Here is a 23,588-nt window from a genome sequence, read left to right as displayed (position 1 = left end):
GTCCATCCATGCTGCTGCAAATGCCTGGGCTTCTGAGCTATCAGCCTTCTCTGGCAGCCCCCAGTCAGTGGCTGAGCAAGGTGGTGATACAAAATCCTGGCCACTCCAGCCCAATGTGGGACGTCTCTCTGCCAATCTTGGCTTTAGAGCTTCACGTTAGCTCAGCAGAGACTTAGTCTGATGTGTACCATCACTGTCTGAAGTCTGTCCTATTCAATCTTGGGAACAGAAAGTGGACATTAGGCAAAAACTAATGAAATCTAAATGATGTATGGACTTTAGTTAATAATAATGATGTATCCATATTGGTTCATGGCAGTCCAGTGGTTAAGACTTCACTTTTCAATGCAGGGGGTACAGGTTCAATCCCCGGTTGGGGAACTAAGATCCCACGTGTCTCATGGCCCAAAAACCAAAACATAAAAACAGAAGAAATATTACAGCAAATTCAATAAAGACGTTTAAAAAATGGTCGACACAAAAAAATATTTTTAAAAATTGTTACATATGCACCACGTGCGTGCATGCTAAGTCACTTTAGTTGTGTCCAACTCTGTAACCCTACGGATGGTAGTCCTCCAGGCTCCTCTGTCCATGGGATTTTCCAGGCAAGAATACTGAAATGGGTTGCCACGCCCTCCTCCAGAGGATTTTCCTGACACAGGGATCAAACCTGCGTCTTGTCCATCTCCTGCATTGGCAGGCATGTTCTTTACCACTAGTACCACCTGGGAAGTCCATGTATGCCTCACACAACTGTTAGATGATAACAATAGGGGATTTTGGAGGTGGGTTATATTGAAACACTATGTACTCCCTTCAATAATTTTTCTGTAAACCTGAAACTGTTGTAAAAGACAAAAAAATATATTTTTTATAAAAAATCACCCACTTACATTGTTTAAATTAACTTTCCTATATTTAGTTAACATCTGTCTGTCAATCATTTTATTCAATGCCATTCAGTCTTAAAGAGTAGCTCCAGATCTGAACTCTACCAATAGATAAACTCTGGACAGAGGGACTACTGTCTTCTCTGATGTATTCCTCTGTCAATATGACCTATTTGCGGGGGTGGTTTGCTTAATCAGCAGTGAAGTGATACCCTTCCACTTGTCCTCTGGCCAGAGAGCATCACAGTGGTGTGTGCTGAGATATAGAGCCTGCAGCAGGATGTGTACCGACTACATCATTAATGCATTGTTTAGTCCGGCTGACTTGTTTCCATAGCAAGGCTTTCTCAATGAAGGAAGCTGTGTGTTGCCTCCCCTCTGCCTCAGCCTGCTCGTGTTGACCGGGTCACTGATCCGCCACAATCTTCAGCACCGTTTCCTCCTTCCACGTAGTAACATACACTTGACGTCCAGTGCGTTCCTGCTGCCCACCAGCTTCTAGTAAGTGGGACTAACTGGGACAGAAATCCTACAAAGAGTATGCAAAGACTGCTCAGAAGGAGGGCACTGGTGAGAAGGTGTGACGGTGTGGAAGTGGCAAAGCCCTCACACTGACTCCTAAGACTTCCCGTCTTCTCCTGGATCTGGAGAATATCCAGCCACTGACCGGCTGTGAGCAAGGACCTTCCCCTGCCCAGACCTCATTTCCCTCATCTGTAAAACAAGGTGGTGGACTCAAGTAATTTCCGAGGGTATTCAGATTTTCGTTTTGCTTTTGTCTACTGGCCACGCCGTGTGCCATGTGGATCTTAGTTCCCCAGCCAGATATTGACTCCACGCCCCTTGCATTGAAAGCACGGAGTCTTAACCACTGGACTGCCAGAGAAGTCCATGTTTTTTTTGGTTTTGCTTTTTGGGGACATTCTAGTTTTTGTGCTCCAGGATTCAATTATTTTCTTCAATCTTATAGAAGTGTAGCTGATTTACAGTGTTGTGTTCATTTCTACCATAGAGCAAAGGGATTCAATGATATATATATACACACACACACATTCTTTTTTATATTCTTTTCCATTATGGTTTATCACAGGGTATTGAATATATAGTTCCCCATGCTATACAGGAGGACCTTGTTGCTCACCCATTCTATATACAAGAGTTTGCATCTGTTAATCCCCAACCCCCTGCTCCAGGATTCAACTCTGGAGTCAAATGACTTCCGCATCCATATGGTCCCTTGGCTGGGCTCTTCCACAGTCTTGGTGTCCCCATCACACCTGCCACCATTTTGTCTCCTACAGCGTTTCATCTGGTGACAAATCTGCTGGCTTCAGCACGGGAATGTCACTGTGATGGCCAGCTGCCAGGCCCAGAGATAAGAGAACTAGAGAGTCTGGGGAGGTGAAAGGCCTTCTCAGCAACATGTATCCCCCAATGACTGAATGATGCTTCCGTGCAGCATGTCAACACGTGTGGAGTTTTCCACTTCCGCATATAGAGAGCTTGGAGGTCACCACTCTGTCCTAACAACAAGTAAAAAGATAAACAGACTGAAAAGTCAGTAACTCCTCTGGGATTCATAGGAGGCGGGGAGGACAGAGTGCAAACTACTGCAGCCAGGACTGAAGACACGTACCAGTGAAGGCAGGAAGTTGCCACTTAGCGGAGCAGAGATACACAATCAGAACCGCAGCCGAAATCACGCTGGGGTGAACAGTCACTGACGAATTGCTGGGGGCTCAGTAAGGACAACTCTGAAGGTTTAAAACTCCAAGGGGACCCAGCATTGTGAGATTTACCTCCAGGAGCTCAACCAGATTCCCACAGAGAAAAATCCCCCGGGGCTTCCAGCAAAGGTAAGGGGCAGGAAACCATTTGAAACATGCCAGAGCATTCCGTTCTTCTTTTTCAATTTTTACTTTACACTGGAGTATTGTTGATTAACAATGTTGTGTTAGTTGCAGGTGTATAGCAAAGTGATTCAGTTACACATACACATATATCTATTCTTTTTCAAATTTTTTCCCATTTAGGCTATAACAGAATGTGGAGCAGAGTTCCCTGTGCTATCCAGTAGGTCCTTGTTGGTTATCTGTTTTAAATATAGTAGTGTGCATATTTCAATGTTTCAGTGATAGTGAAGTCATGTATGGATGTGAGAGTCGGACCATAAAGAAAGCTGAGCACCGAAGAACTGATGCTTTGAACTGTGGTGTTGGAGAAGACTCTTGAGAGTCCCTTGGACTGCAAGGAGATCCAACCAGTCCATCCTAAAGGAAACCAGTACTGAATATTCATTGGAAGGACTGATGCTAAAGCTGAAATTCCAATACTTTGGCCACCACCTGATGTGAAGAGTTGACTCTTTGAAAAGACCCTGATGCTGGGAAAGATTGAAGGCAGGAGGAGAAGGGGACGACAGAGGATGAGATGGCTGAATGGCATCACCGACTCGATGGACATGAGTCTGAGTAACCTCTGGGAGTTGGTGATGGACAGGGATGCCTGGCATGCTGCAGTTCATGGGGGTCCCAAAGAGCCAGACACAACTGAGCAACTGAACTGAACTGATATGTCAATCCCATACTTCTCCCCTGCCCCCATTTCCTGCTTGCCTTTGAATTCTGTGAGTCTCCAGCGAAAACTAGTTAATCAGAATCTACCCTGCTATGATCAGAGCCTAACTGACCTGGGAAGGGAAATACTCAACTCCAGCCCAACGGAACCATCCTCTCCTAAAGAGGCTGGAGTGAACACGGTCCTGATGATACCTTGATTTCTGCCCAAGGATGCTGAGGTTGGACTTCTGGCCTCCAGAACCTTGAGATGTTAAATGCCTGCTTTTGTTTTGTATTGTAATTTTATTTATTTATTTTACTTTTGGCTGTGCTGGGTCTTCACTGCTTCACAGGCTTTTTCTCTAGTTGTAGTGAGTGGGGGGCCGCTCTCCAGTTGCAATGCACGAGCCTCTATTGGCCTCTCTTGTTGCCGACCATGGGCTCTAGAGCACAGGCTCAGTAGTTGCGGGGTGCAAGTTGAGTTGCTCTGTGGCATATGGGATCTTCCTGGACCAGGGATCGAACCTGTGTCTTCTGCATTGGCAGGCGGATTCTTATCCCCTGAACCAGAAGGGAAGCCCACGCCTGTTGTTTTAAGCCTCCAAGTTCATGGTCATTTCTCACAGCTGCCTCAGGAAACAAACCCACCCTCTTGCTGAATTTCATCTTCCTTTCGTATAGACTTTTCTTTCTCTAGTACACAAAGCCTCTTTTATCTGCCAGGACGTGGCAGGGTAACACTCTCCAATTGGAGAGCTTAATAAAGGAACTGTTTACAAAGGCCTTGAGCAGTCAGGAGACAGGAGTCAGTGCTGTTCTGCAGGTGGGCGCAGTCAGGGAGACGCCGCCGCCCTGGGCCTGTGGGGGTCGGAGGGACAGAGCTGAGGGGAGAGGGCCATCATCGACTGGAGTGTCAGGGACAGAGCCACCCCAGGCGACACAGCAGGAAAGGGAGCGAGGGGAATAAACACCTTCGTGTCCTCTCTCTTCCCTCTGACCTCCCGCCTGAGGCCTCGGTTGGCTGAACCTAAACCAGGAGCCAGATGCAAAGGAGCCATTCAGGTCAGCCTCCTGGATGCAGAGGAGAGCGAAGGGGCTGGAGGGGACTTGGGGGCCCATGGATATATCCAGACCAACTGCATCCAGACCACCCGTCCAGCAGGCTGGTTTTGTGGGTCCAAGACCTCCTCTGAAGGAAATGTTCTCCTCATCTGTAAAATGACTTTTTTTCTGTTTTTTTTTTTTTTTTTTTTTAGCCACGCCACAGGGCTTGTGGGATCTTCGTTCCCCAACCAGAGATGAACCCACACACCCTGCCTCGGAAGCTCAGAGTCCTAACCGCTGGACCACCACAGAAGTCCCCAAAATGAAGGGTTTGGACCAGGAAGCCTCTGAGAGCCCTTTCGGGGATCTGAGGCTCACGGTTCCTGAAGCAGACTGATCACCCTCCCAGGCTAAGGCAGATCCGAACGTGCCTGAAGTCCCATAGCTGTTTCTTTCCTCGCATCTCTTCTCCGGGACGCCCCTCAGATCTGGGTGGGCATCGCAGTGCACACGGCCCAGAGCATCTCCCGGGAAAGGGGCCGGCCATGCTCCCTCGGGGAGGCTGGAAAAGGAAGGCCGAGGTGGGAAGAACAAGAAGGGGCTCTGGACAACCAACGGGGAGAGGCCAGCCCCTCAGCCATCGGGGAGTCAGCGCTCGGGGGGCCCCGGCCCTCGGGCTGGCTGGCCAGGCACAGAGGAGGCTGCCAGCCCCGCGCAGCTGGTAATCATTAGCCAGAAAGCCAAACTGCGGGAAGTTCCAAGGGTCCTGACCTGGGAGCAGACACCAAACCTTCCCTGCCGCCCTGGGGCGTTCTGTTCTGTACTCTGGCTGCTTTTGCAACCACCCTGTCTGCTTCTGTTTCACGGAACCTCCTTTTGAAGATAGAGGGTGAAGCCAGGAGACCCTCCAGGGCTGAAAGTGCAGAAAGTGTTACCTCCCCCCAACCCCCATTCCCGTACCTTGGGTGGGCTGAGAGGTACAACAGATTCCTCTTTCGTCCCTAAACCCTGCGTCTCCTGCATTGCAGGCAGATTCTTTACCAACTGAGCTATCAGGGAAGCCAAGTAAAGGAGATTACCCTAAAAAAAAAAAAAAACCCTGCATCCTGAAGTTACCCCACCCCTGGTAGCCTGACACTGTCTGCTGGCTGGGATTGCAGCTGCGCTGGGTCTCTCCTGTCAGGCACCTTGCATCCTCTGACCTCTGCTCTCCATGTGCCTAAGAGGGCTGTGAGTAACTGCTTCCTCCATCCTTTTCCAAAGACAGCCCTCCTCAGGCAGACAGAAAGGGCTACAATCCAGGAGGATTCCATTTGCCATAAATTAATGTGAATCACAGTCAGTCAGTCGTGTTCGACTCTTGCGACCCTGTGAACTGTGGCCCGCCAGGCTCTTCTGTCCATGGGGATTCTCCAGGAAAGAATACTGGAGTGAGTGGCCATTCCCTTTTCCAGGGGATCTTCCCAACCCAGGGATGGAACCCAGGTCACCCGCATTGCAGGCAGATTCTTTACGGCCTGAGCCACCAGGGAAGCAGAGTTAACCCCTCACACCCATACCCAGACATCCCGAGTTAGAACTCCCACCCAGCTCTCAGCAGCTGTGTGCTTCTGTGCACCTTATTTCCTTCTCCAAGCCTCATTATCTTCATTCGTAAACTGGGGATAATTGTAGTACTGTTGACCCTTGAACACCATGGTGGGGGTTCAGAGGACCACCACCCTCCACAGAGTCAACCCTCCATATCCAACATTCCGAATCCGTGGATTCAACCAACCCCAGGTAGGGTAGTAACTATATGTATTTACTGAAAAAATGGTGGCTCAGTTGGTAAAGAATCCACCTGCGGTTCAGGAGACCCCGGTTCGATTCCAGGGTCGGGAAGATCCCCTGGAGAAGGGAGAGGCTACCCACTCCAGTATTCTGGCCTGGAGAATCCCATGGACTACAGTCCATGGAGGTGCAAAGAGTCAGACACGATGGAGCGACTTTCACTTTCCTATAGGGACTCACGCAGCTCAAACCTGTGTTGCCTAAGGATCAACTGTACTCCCCTGATAGGGAGATGTAGGGATTAAACATGAGACGCTGTGTATGAAGCACTTGGCACAAAGCATGACTCGCAGTAAGTGCTCAATGGACGGCAGTCCCCCAGTTTATTTCCTGCCTACTTTAATTCCAGCAAGGGCAGGCAAACGGGTGCATGCTACTCTCAAAACCATTGCAACCTTAGTCTAGACTTAGGCGGCGCTCACAGATTTGTCCTCTGAGAAAGCCACAAAATTCTTTTGTAAGTCATGATCCCTTCCTGGGTTTGTTTTTTTTTCTTTTATCAGCTATATTTAGCTCTTAAATTTTATATCTCAGCTTGAAATCTTAAAGTCATCCTTCCAAAAGTACAAGTGGTTCAGCCAATGGCATTTCCAAGCAAGCTGTTTTTTTGGTTCCTTTTTTTTTTCCCCCAGAAATAACAATAGGTCAGAGGTGAGACTGATTTCCATAACTCCAAAGATAAATAAGGTAAACTTCATTTAATCAAAGAATCCAATTTGGCAAGTCCAGTTCTGAAGACTAGTTATTCCAGTTTTATTAAACTTCCAAGAGAACATTTAAGCTTTTTCTCAAAGGTTGTAAGCTGTCTCTCAGGCACCCTGGGTCTGGGTAAATACCCCATCCCCACCCCCATCTCACAGTTGAAATTGTTGGTGTTTTTTCAATCTCAAATACTAGCTACTTCTTATTTCCAGCCTGCCACCCAACCACCTAAGCTTAATCCAAACTCTTCTACACATAATAACATATTTCTTTTAAAGATTTTCTTGATGTGGACCATTTTTAACGTCTTTATTGAATCTGTTACAATATTGCTTCTGTTCATGTTTTGGTTTTTTGGCCATGAGGCATGAGGGGTCTTAGCTGCCTGACCAGGGATCAAACCCACATTGGAAGGCAAAGTCTTAACCACTGATCCACCAGGGAAGTCTCCATAGTAACATATTTATTGAGTCCTTACTATGTGCCAGACACAATTTTAAATGCTTTATGTGGACTAAGTCATTCTCTTATAACGTTGTTATAATATGAATACTATTATTATCATCTCTCTACAAGAAATATTATTTTGGAAATTTGCATAAGAGGATCTAGCTGATATGGGGCAGAGCAGGGATTTGAGGCCATCGAGTCTGGCTACAGAGCTGGCTCTTGCCCACTGAACCCTATCCCCTCTCCTAAGAGAGGTGACGTTTCCCAGGGACACAGTTTGCACAAGAATCCCAACTCTCCGTGTTCACAGCAGCACCCTTCCTCCATAGAATGTTTGTCCTAGCCCCGTTTCTCCCAGCCTATTCTTAGGGGGCATCCCTTACCAGAAACACGAAAGAAACACCCAACTAACAGCAATGTCCTTCTTACCTCTGTCAAAGGGGGCTGCAAAAATATTCGAGGCAGAGTGGCTCAGACTTGCAGGAGGGGCTCCAAGTCCAACCTCAGCATTAACTGGCTGGGCGCCCTTAGTCAAGTCATACCACATCTTCACCCTTACGTGCTCACCAGCAGAGCCGGGGAACAGGCAGAAACCACCTTCCAGGGCTTCTGTGGGGACTGCGTGAGCATATCTCTGCTCAGCACAGCGCCGGGTTCAATAAGGAAGCTGTCATCATTAAGGGAGATCAATAGCAGCTATTATGAGTATTGATCGTGCAGTCCATCACTGTGAGTAGAACTGAGAAGGGCACATTCCGAGAAGACTCAGAGAGAGCCCAGGTTGTCATAGACGCTCTCTGGGGCCCTGTCCATTATCCACCCCTGACCCTGAGGACCAGCTGCCTGAGACAGAAGGGTCATCCCTGAGCCTGCCTGACACACAACACCTGTGGGTTCCCAAGGGCGGGAAGGGGTCATTAAGTAGAAGGTGATCCAGAGAAGCAAGTGAGAACCCAGACAGGACCAAGCTGGAAACCCCTCTGTAAATCAACCCCGTCCTGTAAGCAGTCATTTTCTCCCTAGACATGACATTACCTGTCCCAGGTTAACAGTTCTGAATATTGATTTCAAAACTTGCTTTCCACCTGGCCCCTTAACACACAGTCAGGTGAAGACGGAGCTGCTTTGTCGGGAGAGGGAAGAGGAGGCTCCTGGAGCATCCACTTGTTGAACTCCTCCCCAAAGGGACTCCATGTCCCTTCGAAAGGGCACCGAAAGTCTTTAGACCACAGCTTGAGAAACATATTCCAAGAGAAACAAATGCATGGTCATCATTTGGCTCCCCCCCGCCCTCTGCCCCCAGGACTGGTTCCAAGATACTTGAGGGCACTAAAATCCACCCATGCTCAAGTCCTTTTCATAAAAGGGCATGCGTGCTCAGTCGCTTCAGTTGTGTCTGACTCTTTGCAACCCTATGGATTGTAGCCTACCAGGCTCTTCTGTCCGTGGGATTCCCCAGACAAGAATACTGGAGTGGGTTACCATGCTTTCCCCCAGGGGATCTTCCCTGCCCAGGGATCGAACCCTTGTCTCTTATATCTCTGACAGTGGCAGGGAGGTTCTTTACCACTAGTGTCACCTAGGAAGCCCATAAAATGGAACAGTACTTGCATATAACCTACATACACCCTCCCTTATTCTTTAATTCATCTCTAAAACCTAATACAACAAGAATGTAAACGCAATCTAAATGTAAATACAATCTCAATGCAAATATGATCTAAATGCTACGCAAATAATCAACTGCAAATTCAAGTTTTACTTTGGGGAACTTTCTGGAATTTTTTTGGAGATGGCCTTCCGAGGTTGGTTGAACGCAGAACCTGTATACGATATGAACTTTGCTCTTAGTGAACTTAGAGTCTAGTGAGCTGATGGCTACAGGTTTGCACTGGCTGGTAAGTGAACTCCAGGGTTCCTTGTTTAAAGTTCAAGTCCTAACAAGGCACTGTTGCTACCTTCTACAGAACCCTGAGGCTTTTCAGTTGCAAAAGTTTCCTTCATATTTATACTGCACATGGTAGACAGGGGCTGGGTGGAGCATGCCTGCATCGTTCACCTGCTTCAGTAAAATAATTTCTAAAATTAACTTACTCTCACAATACTTCTGTCAGGTGGGGTTATTTTTGTCTCATTTTGCAGATGAGGAAACTGAGGTTGAAGACATTTAAGGTGTGTGAAGTCACCCAGCTAGACAATGCAGGAACCCAGAGTCAAACCCCATCTTGGTTTCAGAGGATGGCAGCCTGGACTCACTGCACTTACTAGTTGTTATCTCCAGCCTCAGTTTCCTCATCTGTAAAATGGGGATGATAATGATAACTGCCACCTTCAGAATGGTGCCTGGCACATAGCCAGTGCTCAACAAGTGTTAGGACCCGTCTGGGGATCACCAAATAATAGGTTATGACTCATTTGTCCAATTCACTCTCATTTATTTGGTTGGTTAGAATACTGGAGTGGGTAGCCTATCCCTTCCCCAGCAGATCTTCCTCACCCAGGGTTTCCTGCATTGCAGGCAGATTCTTTACCAACTGAGCTATCAAGGAAGCCCAGAAAACAGTGCAAGGCCATGCGTTGATAAGGAACCAAATGCGTCCTGCAGAGAAGTAAAGGCCATAGGAGTTCATAGAAAGGACATTTGAAATGCTCCACTTACTATTGCTTCATAAAATTTTGAGCACTCTTTGTGCAGAAGCCCTGCTGGGCTCACTGCGTCAGTCCAATGTCAGCTGCCCGGGCCAGCCTCTCGGCCACCAGCTGGGGTTAGTCCTTAACAAGCCACATGCTGCCTTCCCGGTAGACCAGTTAGCTCTACCACAGACAGCCATCCAAGTCTCCAGGGACAACTGGGCTCTGTCCATTAACACATGGCACTGGGGCCGTGTGCCATACCCCCATGCTGAGAAACAGCTCAAGGTGTGTGTCCTCAAGACAGCAGGTGGGCGGGGGGACGGGGTGGGCGGGAGGGGGGCATCAGGGGCCAGGAGGACACACGACCCAGGTCCTGGGAAACAGCCGGACCCCAGTTCATCAAGTAAAAAGTGCCTTTTCCTTGTGCATCCACGTGGTCCTTTCTCTCTGAATCTATTCAGAGGCGAAGGTCTTTATGAACCTTCCCTGATATTCCAGGACTCCCCTCCCCATGCCGCCTCTCTCCAAGAAAAGAAAGCAAAAGAGAAAAGAAATCAGGGAATCCCCAGAATTCTGCTCTAGCATTTGCCACACCAGGCAAACAACGGCGTGCTTCCAGAGACCCCAGAATTAAAGTTAAATTTGGAAAGAAAGAGGGAAAAGAAAGGCTGACCTCCCCGGGAGTCCACTCACCCACCGCATACCCCCATCAGCCAGAAAACGCCCCCAACCCGAGGCTTAAAGGTGAAGCCCTCGGTTTGCTCAATAAATGCCAAGTGAGCCCAGGGCGCTCAGCCCCCCGTTCCTACCTCGTGGGCAGTGGTCCCCGGTGGCCTGTCTCCCGCAGGCATCACCTGCTACGCCGGATCCAGCATCTCTGCTCGGGAAGCCGAGCGCCTCTCGTGTGGGAGAGGTTCCGCGGAAGGAAAGGGAGGGCAGGCTGAGATCACCGACGTGGGGAGGGGTGGGTCTCCCGAAGCAAGCACTTGGTTCCAGGGGAAAGGATGTTTTGTAAGTTTTGGCTTGAATGTCCAGGGGCAGAACAGGAAGTGTGCACTAGGGCTGGGAGCCCAGGGTGCATCTCCGCAGCCTCCCTTCAGAGGGAGCTTCCTGGGGTCGCTCAACTGCAGCCCGGTCTGGAATGCAAAGCTCCGTCTGAATCCTGGAGCTTTCCCCGCCTTACGCTTTCCTCCAGCACTTTTTTTTTTCTCCTTAATGGACCGTCAGCTTCGTTCCTGACAAGCTGGAAAAATTTCCCTCGGCCTAAACTTGGCTCAGGAACACTCTCCCCTTGTGAAATAACTTCTCCTGTTACACAGTTCAGATTGAAAAAAAAGAGAGAGAGCTATTTGTTTGGCCAACTTTTGTACTAGGGACATTTTTGATGAATTTCCTCCCCTCTCTGAACCTCTGGATTCCAAGAAATATACACACCCACATCCCTCCTGACTTGTTTTTCCCCTACCCCTCTAATGGAAAAATAACAAAAAGAATAATTGGTGAAAGATGGCAGAGAAAATGTCCTTAGTTTGTGGGCTCCTGGGGTCCTTCCTGGGTCAGCCTCCTCCCACCCCCAACACACCTTTGCCCACTGGCCACGTGTGTTGTGTGTCAAAGGGGAGGGGTAGGGATTGGCTTCCAAGCCCTCTCCCAGTTCTAGGTCTTTCTATGATGGAAGCCCAGGAATTGGCTGTCTTTCCTAAATGGAGTCCAGTTCCAATTACAAGCTCTACCTCCTCAGTGCAATCCTCCCCTCCACCACCACAGATTGGGATACTTCCTGCCAGCACTGGAGATGGAAGAGACCTGGGTTAGATCCCTGGGTGGGAAAGATCCCCTGGAGAAGGGGACGGCAACCCACTCCAGTATTCTTGCCTGGAGAATCCCCATGGCAGAGGAGCCTGGTGGGCTACAGTTCATGGGGTCGCAAAGAGACACGACTGGAGTGACTTAGCACGCACATATGCACAAACCTTTATGTGCAACGTGGATGAACGTTGAATACATCATGCTAAAGTGAAAGAAGCCAAACGCAAAAGACAACATACTATATGATTCCATTTATCCTGCAAGGTCAAGAATGGGCAAATCCCTAGAGACAGGAAGTAGATTAATGGTTGCCAAGGACTGGGGTGGTGATGAAACTGGGAGCTGGGGGAAGATAACAGGATACAGAAGTACAGGGTTTTGGGGGGGATGATAAAAATGTTCTCAAGCTGATTGTGGCAATTAGCCCACAACTGTGTAAATATACTAAAAGTCACTGAATTGTACACACTAAATAGGTGAATTCATGGCATGTAAATTATATCTAAATAAAGCTATTGCAAAAATAATACACATACCTGAAAAGATAACTATTTCTGTTTATTTTGTAACCTAACCCCAACTTCTTAAGTGCCATAGTTTGTGTATAGTTTCTTGTTTCCTTGACTAACTCATCTGAAGGTTTATTTTGAGAAATTCAAGACACTGTCTGAGAAAAGAAAAGAGGATGTAGGAAACTCAAGGAAAGAGTCATTCCTTTTATTATTATTATTATTTATTTTTGGCTGCATCAGGCCTTAGTTGTGGCACACATGATCTTCACTGCGGTGTGGGGGGCATCTGTCCAGTTGTATGTGGTGCATGGGCTCAGTAACCCACGGCATGTTGGATCTTAGTTCCCCGACCTGGGACTGAACCATATCCTCTACATCAGAAGACGGATTCTTAACTACTGGACCACCATGGAGGTCCCAAGAATCATTTTCTTAGAGGAACACATTATTCTGTGTATTGCTATTCTTTAATAATTGTCCTTCTTTGGGGACACATATATCCCCAAACTCTCTCTATCCTGCCCTTTACCAAACTGCATATTAAGAAGGACTTTGAAAGTAAAACTCCTTGAGATTTAGGAGCCTGACAGCTCTGACTGTATGTGCATGTAGTTAATGAAAAAAAATGTTGGGTGTTTTTTAAGCTAATGAAATACACTCATTCTAATTTTTCATCTCTCAAAAGTGATCAAACTCCTACTACATTTCAGGTAGCCCAAAATGTACAGGAGTCACGAGGAAAAAAGCAAGCAAAGAAGTGTCGTGGGCAGTTCCGGGTGCCCTAATAGAAGATACAGGTAAGATAAGGGCCTGGCGAAAGCAGAGTGTATGTCGTGGGGAATGGCTGGAGCGGCAAGTGTGGTTTTAACCAGGCCTATGGAGTTGCTTCTGTAATCGATGGAGCATGGGAGAGTCTGAAGCATGGGAGAGTCATGCTTTAGAAGAGATGCTCTGAGAGGTGCTGAGAGAATGGTGAAAGTGATCCAGAATTTCTGGCAGTTGGGAAAAAGAAGTTTCATTCTTATTACCGTTCTTTTGTTTTGAAGGACGGACTACATAGAGGTAATTTACTAGCAGCTTCCTGGTCCCTGAAAGGGCTTGCAAGGTTACAGAGGGGAAGAAGATTCGGCTGCCCTTTACAGAGGTCACCACCACGCAAATCAACCTCGCTCTCCGTGTTCATCGGGGGCCATTCTCAGGTTTGTCCACTAGATGGCGGCATTGTTATTCCGGAAAGAAAACTCTGCAAACTTGGTCTCGGTATTGCTGGGGCAATCCTAAAGGAAATCAGCCCTGAATATTCAGTGGAAGGACTGATGCTGAAGCTGAAGCTCCAATACTTTGGCCACCACCTAATGCAAAGAGCTGACTCATTGGGAAAGACTCTGATGCTGGGAAAGATTGAAGGTGGGAGAAGGGGATGACAGGATGAGATGGTTGGATGGCATCACCGACTCCATGGACATGAGTTTGAGTGAGCTCCGGGAGTTGATGATGGACAGGGAAGCCTGGCGTGCTGCAGTCCATGGGGTCGCAAAGAGTCAGACACGACTGAGCGACTGAACTGACTGATTGCTGGGGCAGCTGAGGATGAGCAGTGTCTGCCCTTTATCCCTTTTTGTATCAGGCAGAGGGGTCCAGAATGTCCCGTGGAAAAAGCATGGGCTTTGGAGCTGGGCGAAGTCGTGTCTTCACCCAGATCTCCCCTCTCTAGGTAGAGTTTGACTCTGGGAACCTTAGTTGCCCCATCCAAAACGCAAGGATTTCAGAGATCCACACTCCCTTATCCACATTCCAGACTCTGCACTCGGCAAACCAGAAGCGTTTCATAACTCACTTGGCAGCAAGACCTGACCTAAAGCGACCTGAGGTTGTGTGTTTTCCTACGTAGTGTGAATATTCTCACACTTCCCGGCAGAAAGGGTTTATGTAGTTTGATGGTAAGGTGCTCCCGGGTCCACCGGGGGCTTGCTATCAAAGAGTGTATATTGTGCAGCGCTACCTTTCCATAATCTGAAATGAATCAGAATTCTGAAGCACACCTGGCTTTTGCGTAAGAGATTGTGGACTTGTAGTATGGAACGCAAGGGTGTCGTGAGGATAACAGTTGACGGCTTGTCTGAAGCATCTAACACACAAAACCCATGGGGCCCCTCTCTCTCCAACCCCAGCTAATCAGATTTGGGGTCTGGCACACGAGAGAAAGGGGCGGTGGGGGAACAAAGCAAGGAATCTCTACGGATGCTTTCACATCCTTCGTTCATATGATGAAGATATAGTAGCGTACTGACATGCTAGGTACCTTGTGGTGAATTGGCTCCTGGTCTTCCGCTGAGCCTGTGCTTATCCTTGATATTCGCTCCAAAGATTTCCACTGGTTGAGCATTCCCGCCTCCCCCCGCCCCCGCCCCGGAGGAGGCATTTCTTGACCCTGGAGCGAATAGCCTGAAGGCCTGGGAATCTCACCTGCTTCGGATCCACGCACCGCAGCTTGGAGTGACAGTCCCCGGCCCCGCCCACTCTTCCATCCCGTTCCCCGCGCCCCCGCCCCGCCTCCCGGCTCTGCCCCCGGGGCTCCGTGGTATCCAGTACAGGCAATTTTTCTCCTGTGCAGGCTCTCCCTTCTTTCTTTCCCTTTTTCCTAAAACCGCCTTCAACACTTTTCCCTTCTCTCCCCGGAGAAGGAAATGGCAACCCACTCCAGTCTTCTTGCCTTGAGACTTCCATGGACAAAGGAACCTGATGAGCTACAGTCCATGGGGCTGCAAATAGTTGGACACGACTGTGCAACTGATCGCGTGTTTAACTCCCAGGGGCCCCTGACTGCAGCCCAGGGCTCAGTGGCTGCAGGTGCGGTTCCTACCCTTCTCTGCTGCCAGCCGGGGGCCACCCCCGGGGACCCTGGGCACGCTGCCACGGTTCCCGACCGAACGCACTGCCCTGGAATCTTCGATGTCGGTGCGTCCCCCGCCCCCACCCTCCCCATCACACACAGACGCGGGCAGCGCCTTGAGGACACGCTGTGTTCTCTTTTGTGTCCTTAGTAAAGTGAGCTTGCCACTCATAGAAGTGTTCGATTGAATGGTCGAGTGAATGAATGGCAGTGGAGATGCTGCTGCTATATTTATGAAAGAACTCTGAGCTCTTGGGATTTATGATAAGGTTCTACAGAGCTGAAAATGGCCTGAATGTGCTGTCACTGCAAGAAATCTGAGACCTATTTTCAAGTCAGGTCCTGGCCCTGAGCATCCTCTTGCTTCACCCCAGGAAGAGAGACTCTACTTGTGGGAAGCATGCTGGGCTGGAAGTCCCAGCTTCTGGGCTCAGGGCTTACGTCCACCACCAGCCGGCTGTGTGATCTTATCAAAACACAGCAGTACTCTATTGGTCCTCGCCGCCCATGTCCTCTGCCTGCTTTTTGTCTATGGAAAAACTTTAGCTGAAGAATAAGTTTAATCAAAATGCTTACATACACCAAACAAAAGAAAGTAGTCGAAGGAGACCAAATAATGATAATACAGTCATTAGGCATAGTCAAGGACCTTTAGTTCCTTCCCAAGGGCTATAGATCTTATTCTGAGCCATATCCTGTGAGCTGTCTCATAGATACTGAAACCCCACCAGGTGGAAAAGTTAGCTACGTGATGATCAGACTACAAGCATGACATAAGCTGCTCCATCTTGCACAATTCCAAGAACTGGCCTCAAAGAAAGGGAAACAAACCAACCCTGGAACTGAAGATTAACTGTACTTAAAACAATCAAAAGATGATGCTGGTCAGACCACCGATGACCAATTTCAAGAAGACCGTCAGAGCTGACTGCTGTTGCTGCATGGAGCCCCCTCCCTCTCTCTATAAAACCTCTTGCCCCACCCAGATTTTCAGGGGATGGAGTCAGCCTTTGGACAGGCATCTGCCCTCCCCCTGCCCCCACTTCAGTTGCTGGCATCCAAAATAAAGTCAACTGTCCACCAACGTGGCCCCTTTATTGGCTTTTGAGCCAGACCTCACTTTCAGTAACAGTACCATCCAGCATCAAGTGGCAGCTTAGCCCCACTTTCTTGATCAGGGCAACTAATAGAGCAGCCCTAAGGTTCCTCCTCGTCCTCATGTTCTGTGGCTTTGTTTTGAGTGCATAGCGCTGTGGGCTCATAGAACACATGGTGAGATCTAATCTAGTGTTCTAGTTCTAACTATAGCACGTCTGCGTGAGTGTGCACCCCCTTTGGTGTAAAGTCTGCCACACACACATCTCCACGTTTACAGACTGACTCCTCTTCTGTCTTCAAAAAGTCTCCTCTTCAAATTTAAATACTTTGAGGTCCTACCTTGTCACCTTAAAATCATAGAATTTCAAAGTCAGGAAGGAGTTTAGTGGCTAAGAGTTCAAATGTGCTGTGCTTAGCCACTCAGTCGTGTCTGACTCTCTGCGACCCCATGGACTGTAGCCCACCTGACTCCTCTGTCCATGGGGATTTTCCAGGCAAGAATACTGGAGTGGGTTGCCATGCCCTCCTCCAGGGGATCTTCCCAACCCAGGGATCAAACCCAAGTCTCCCACATTGCAGGTGAATTCTTTACTGTCTGAGTCACAGGGAAGCCCATGAATACTGGAGTGGATAGCCTATCCCTTCTCCAGGGGATCTTCCCGACCCAGGAATCAAACTGGGGTCTCCTGCATTACAGGCAGATTCTTTACCAGCTGAGCTACCAGGGAAGCCCAGTTATTCAGTTATCCTGTCAAAATCTGGCAGAGATGGTCAGGATCCAACTGGCACCTGGGTCACAAACCCCAGTGAGCCCTGCAAGGCTGTTGATAGGAAGAGAAGTTAAACACTAAAATTGCCTCTAGTTTCTTGACTTCTACTGTAGCATAAGCACTTCTACCTAAGCAGGACTTCTCTTCCAAACACAGTAAGTCTTCTACATGTGAACCAGTTCCATTCCATGAGTATATTGGTAAGTGAAATTTGTTCATAAGTTCAATGAAGTTAGCCTAGGCACCCAACTAACACAATTGGCTTTATAGCACTGTTTTACAATATAATATAAATATTTACATTATAATATAAATATAATAGCACAAATAATATATAAAGACAAACACAAAAAATAAACATTTTAAATCTAACATTACAGTACCTTAAAAAGTACAGCATACTTTTAAAAGTTAGTACAATACAGCAAAAAAAAGTTAATAAAAGTACAATACAATAGCTGGCATCCAGGGGCTGGCACTGCGTGAACAGTCAAGAAGAGTTACTGACTGACTGGAGAAGGGAGGGGAGGTGGGAGATGGTGGAACTGAAGGACTGTCAACAATAGGAGTCAAAGGACAAGCTGCAGTGTCGCTCATGCCTGACATTGATGGAACACACATTCAGATCTTTGAAAGCTCGAAACTTCAAGGTCTGTATGTAGGGGACTCACTGTACAAGGTCTTCTCCACGTTCTCATTCTGCTTTCTAGGTTCCCTCCACTCTATTTCAGTTGCTCAAACCAAAGCCCTAGAAATCATTCCCTCTTTCCCTACCCCAACATTCAGTCCATCAGTAATTCTGTGTTTGAATTCCTCCAAACGACCAGCTCATCACCTCCACTCCTGACACCCAGGTCAAAGGCACTTTGATTTGCTAGGACTAATGCAGTAGCTTGACAGTCAGGTCTCTGCCTCTCATCTGGTATCCCAGATATCCCTATCTGCACAGCAGCCAGAACCATCTTCTCCAGCCTAACACCCTCCCCTGGTTTCTCAAGATAGGGAGATCTAAACCTTCGCCATGTCACAAGGCCCAGCCCGCCCTTCCAACCTCAACTACCGAGGCTGGGCCGCACCAATACACCAAACGCTTTGCTGTTTCAGGACCTTTGACTGTGTTACTGTCTTCTTCCCCACAGGCTCACCTCTAACATTCGAGGGGCTCAGGAAAAGACCACAAATGGAGGCCCACACACCACTAAAACTCCAACATAAGGTATGCTCTGTCCTCTTACCGTGACGAATGCCTTTCTAATGGCAAAATGGAAAAATATGCATAAACTTATGGTTTAACTGTATGTTAGCAAAATACAAAGCAAAATTTTGTATTTAACTATTATTCTGCATATTTGAGGGTTCTGTGGGTTGGCGGGTGGCATTAGAAAGAGCGACAGAGACATACATTATTCATAACTTACATGTTTACTTCACAAAAATTCATTCTTTTTTGCTTTTAAGTGAAATCACTAATAAAATCATCTTCGAATAATTTGTATCCTATTGAGATGAATGATATAAAAGACTTTAAATGTTATTGTCCTCAGAGGTACAAAATCTGAATATATTGTCATTAAAAATGTAACTGAAAGTTAAGTGTGCACAATGAAAAGCTGAAATGGTCTCACATATGCTCTCAAGAAGTTATTTTCCTCAAACATTCAAAATTATTTAAGATGACATAAATACATATTACAGTTGGCAGGTATGATCATTTTAGGATTATTTAAATAAAGCTGAAGAACTTTGGAGGAACCTTTACCAAAGTTGTGTTAATTTTTAAAAACTGTTCATTTATTTTTGGGCTGTGCTGGGTCTTTTGCTGCAAGGGCTTTTCGCCAGTTGCGGTGAGTCAGAGCTAGTCTTTAAGGGGCACAAGCTTCTCTTGTTGTAGAACATGGGCTCCAGAGCACAGGCTGAGGAGCAGTGGTACTTGGGCTTAGTAGCTCTGAAGTATATAGGATCTTTCTGGACCAATAATCGAAATCATGTCTCCTGCATTGGCCAGTGGATTCTTTACCACTGAGCCCCCAAGCAAGCCTTAAATATTCCTATTTTTAAAAATTCTTCTTTGATGAGTTTTGCATGTCCATGTTGTTGTCAAGGAGGATAATTGGTAGGCATCAGGCATCTAACCTTTAGACCAACCTACATACAACTTAAAGAGATATATGAATTATTAACATTGCACCATGGGCCTCTCGGGAACACAAAGAAAATTTTTTAAAAAAATGTATGTTAGGAATTCTGGGAAACAATTCTTTAGGCAGTACTCTTTGCACTGATGCCATCTGAGAAGAGTTTAACCAATTGAGTCATTAGTTCACTGTCCTTTCCCTCTCCTAAGTGGTCCCACCATGCTAATCCTCTCCGTGTTACTTTGCCTCATGACAGCAGAGCGGAAAAGCATTTCCCTGGCGTCCGCAGTGAAGTGGTGAGGATGCTCAGAGTCCTCTTCACGCAGGGCCCAGAGGCTGCCACGTGCCTTGGTCCAAGGGTAGCTCTGTTCATAAGGTCACTTTCTTCTCTGTCGCTTTCTTAAGCACCTGGATTAACTGAAGCAGTGCCCACCTCCCGTCTTACTCTATGCCGTCGTTCTAAATGCATTTCCTCACAGCCATGCACACCAGCCGGTAGAACAGTTTTACCTTATTTGTTGATAGTTTATCATCCATCTCCCCCAACCGTGGACTTGGTCATGTCTACTTTACATTCTCAGCTTTTTACAAGAGAGTGTGGTACATGATAGGCCTTCAGTAACCACTGTTACGAACTGAGCATCTCTGACCTTATATGGTAAAGAATCTGCCTGCAATGCGGGAGACCCAAGTTCAATCTCTGGGTGGGAAAGACCCCCTGGAGAAGGGAATGGCTACCCACTCCTTTATTCTTGCCTGAAGATTTTCACGGATAGAGGAACCTGGATGGCTATGAACCTATGGGCTCACAAAGAGCACCTAACACTTTCACTTTTACTTTTTATGAGTTTCCCAGATGGTGCTAGTGGTAAAGAACCCGCCTGTCAATGCAGGAGACGTAAGAGACTCGGGTTTGATCCTGGGTCGGGAAGGTCCCCTGGGAAAGGGCACAGCAACCCACTCCAGTATTCTTGCCTGGAGAATCCCATGGACAGAACACCTTGGCGGGCTACAGTCCATGGGGTCACGAAGAGTCGGACACAACTGAAGCAATGTAGCAGACACACACGACCTTATAGTCCTAGAGTTACCATAACAGTGTATGTTTATTTATGTGCTATGTTCTTGCCTCCACAGTACCGGCTCATCCAAGCTTCTGTGAGATGTCTGGAACCGACTAGGTACAAAGGGGCTAAGAGAGGTTAGGTTTGTCAGTTTGAGCAAGTGATAGAGCTTGAAACCAGTCTCCTAACCATAAAATTAGGGTTTGGGGGGCTTTCCTGGTGAGTCATTGATAAAGAATACACCTGTCAATGCAGGAGACATGGGTTCGATCCCTGGTCCAGGAAGATCCCACAAGCACCAGTCCATCACAACTACTGAGCCTATGTTCTACTACCGAAGCCTCTATATCCTAGAGTCCACGCTCCACAATAAGAGAGCCACCGCAATGAGAAGCCCGCAGACCTCAACAAAGAGTAGTACCCACTCGCTGCAACTGGAGAAAAGTCCATGCAGCAGTGAAGTACAGGCAAAAATAAACAAATAATAAATTTTTAAAAATTGGGGTTCTTTACCGGATGCCGTTGGGCTTCCCCAGTGGCTCAGTGGTAAAGAATCGGCCTGCAATGCAGGAGACATGGGAGACACGGCTTCTGTTCCTGGGTCGGGAAGATCCCCTGGAGGAGGGCATAGCAACCCACTCCAGTATTCTTGCCTGGAGAATCCCCATGGACAGAGGAGCCCGGCGGTCTACAGTCCATAGGGTTGCAGAGTCAGACACAGCTGAAGCGACTTAGCAGGCATGCACACACCCGATGCCGTTAAAGTGAGTGAGGGGCTTCCTGAGGTTTTAACCCATTGCCTGGAAACCGTCCTCACAGCGGGCAGCTCCATGCATTTCTTCCCCTAGAGGGCAGTGGCGGTACACATATGGACCTCTGACCCATTTGGTCCATGGAAGGTAGCGATGGGTGCCCGTATCTACACCTTGATTTTATTATTATTATTTTAAAATATTTATCCATTTGACTGTGCTTAAATGAAACTAAAACTGGTCTTAGTTGCAGCACACAAGGCTATTCGATCTTAGTTGTGGCATACGGGATCTTTACTTGCAGCAAGCAGGATCTAGTTCCCTGGCCAGGGATGGAACCCGCCCCGTATTCACAACCCAATCCCCGCTACACACACACACACACACACACACAGAGAGTTGTGACAATTTAACACACACACACACACAGGAATTGTGACGACTGAAAACGTCTACAGGACATCAACAAATGACTCCAGGAAGGGTGGGGGCGGAATCACCCTCACAGACAGTCCACCACACTGTTTGTAAAAACCAAGAACCCAACTGCCCTGGAGTCCAGCTGCAGAGGCCGCTGAGAAAGTCACACACGTTCTCAGCACAGGATCTGGCAATTTCCATGTAAGTGTTTCTTCCAGCCACATTTACTTTTTTTTTTTTTTATCATCTCCAAATGGCAATCTTTTGCAAATTAAGTGCTGTTTATCCTTCTGGCTATGAACTCTAAAAGGAGTGCAGGGGATTTTTTTTTTTCCTCCTCTCTGCCTGCACAGTTCTCAGTCCCTGGGACTCATTTCTCTCTCTTTTATTGTTGTTTTTCTTCACTCAGCCTCCCCACCACCAGACAGGCTTAATGACTGCAATCATCACATCTCAGGGCAGAGTGGTAGGCAGCCACCCCCGCAACGGGGAGTCAGACGGTTCCTCCGAGCCCGGGTTTCTTTTGTTTTCGCAGGCAGACTGCAGTTCTGTCTCTTGGCTCTCCCTGAATGAAGAGAATCTTAAAACATCGTGGGGCTGCAAACAGCTTGGGGAAGGAGCGGAAAACAGGAAGTCAACAGCAAAGGAGAAATAAAAGTGATCATTCAATTAGGCTGTTAGAACGACTTGCCTCCCGCCCCCCCAACCCCAGGCACCTCTGGGGAAAGCTGAACTGTATTAATCAGGCCAGGCATCCAGGCCTCGGAGCAGAGCTGCAGGGAGGCCTGCTGGGAGCCAGCCAGGGCCGAGAGCGCCAAAGATCTTCCCGGAGAGGCAGAACAATGTGGCCCACATGCCTGCCACGCAGATCATCAGAGCCAGGCTGCGGGACTTACAGGGCCGTTTTTCATCCTTCCCTGGAGGGGGATAAAAGGCCACACTGTGAGCAGAGGGTAAGGTCTTCCTGGTGTTCCCGCCCCACTTCTGGCTGCTAGAATTTCCCATTCAGCAGGAGGCAGCCCACCATGTTCTCCAGACAGGCAGGCCCTGGGATCCCCACGGTGCCCCGGAGTCTGCCACTTGGGACCCTGGCTGCCCTTTCTAGCCGCCACCCAGCCCTGGTGCCCTGACCCCAGGGTGCTGCTCCAGAATCACGGCCACGCTGGTTTAGACCCAGATTCATCCAGCCGGGGAGCCTTTCCTAAAAACAGCATCAAGAACTGGGGGGATAGTATAATGACTTCTTTGCTGTCAGTTGGATGCCTCCCGAATGTGAAAGAGAAAGAGACGGAGAGATACATGGTTCCTCGTAAATGAGACCCCAGGTTATGCAGACAGAAATTTTTCTAAAAGGGGATATCAGTTCCGTTCCGTTGCTAAGTCGTGTCCGACCTCTTGGGCTGCAGCACGCCAAGCTTCGCTGTCCTTCACCATCTCCCAGAGTTTGCTCGGACTCATGTCCATTGAATCGGTGATGCCATCCAACCATCTCCTCCTCTGTCGTCCCCTCCTCCTGCCTTCAATCTTTCCCAGCATCAAGGTCTTTTCCAATGAGACGGCTCGTTTCATCAGGTGGCCAAAGTATTGGAGCTTCAGCTTCAACATCAGTCCTTCCAGAGAAGGTTCAGGACTGACTTCCCTTAGGATTGACTGATTTGATCTCCTTGCAGTTCAAGGGACTCTAAAGAATCTTTTCCAGCACCACAATTCAAAAGCATCAGTTCTTCAGTGCTCAGCCTTCTCTATGGTCCAACTCTCACATCCATACATGCCTACGGCAAAACCCACAGCTTTGACTATACGAACCTTTGTTGGCAAAGTGATAGGGGTGGTATTAAACCACTTTGAGATCAGAAGGCCAAGAACCATATTCTGAGGCCAGTTTCTAAGGCTACCTGGAAGAGGCATGGTATCCAATGTTTAGAGAGCTCTATGATGAAAAAGTAACTCCCTCTCCAGTCAAAATTCCTTTGATTCATTCATTTCCCCGTAGTTCATTATACAAATCCAAACATGGAAGC

At 47.9% G+C, this 23,588-nt stretch overlaps 1 protein-coding gene across 1 annotated transcript in view; it reads right to left on the bottom strand.

The window, feature by feature from the left end:
- Positions 1-11,080, bottom strand: part of TACC1 (transforming acidic coiled-coil containing protein 1) — a 117,578-nt gene extending 106,498 nt beyond the window's left edge. The window contains exon 1 of the mRNA XM_065901497.1: positions 10,924-11,080. Within this exon, the coding sequence (XP_065757569.1) occupies positions 10,924-10,965 (42 nt within the window). The 5' untranslated portion in view covers positions 10,966-11,080. The remainder of the gene's footprint in view (positions 1-10,923) is intronic.
- Positions 11,081-23,588: the final 12,508 nt, after the last annotated feature.

The sequence above is a fragment of the Muntiacus reevesi genome, chromosome 10, assembly GCF_963930625.1.
Source record: "Muntiacus reevesi chromosome 10, mMunRee1.1, whole genome shotgun sequence".
In the NCBI taxonomy this organism is placed as follows: Eukaryota; Metazoa; Chordata; class Mammalia; order Artiodactyla; family Cervidae; genus Muntiacus; species Muntiacus reevesi.
Note: the sequence above shows the minus strand (reverse complement) of the source record. Positions and strands in the feature narration are given on the sequence as shown.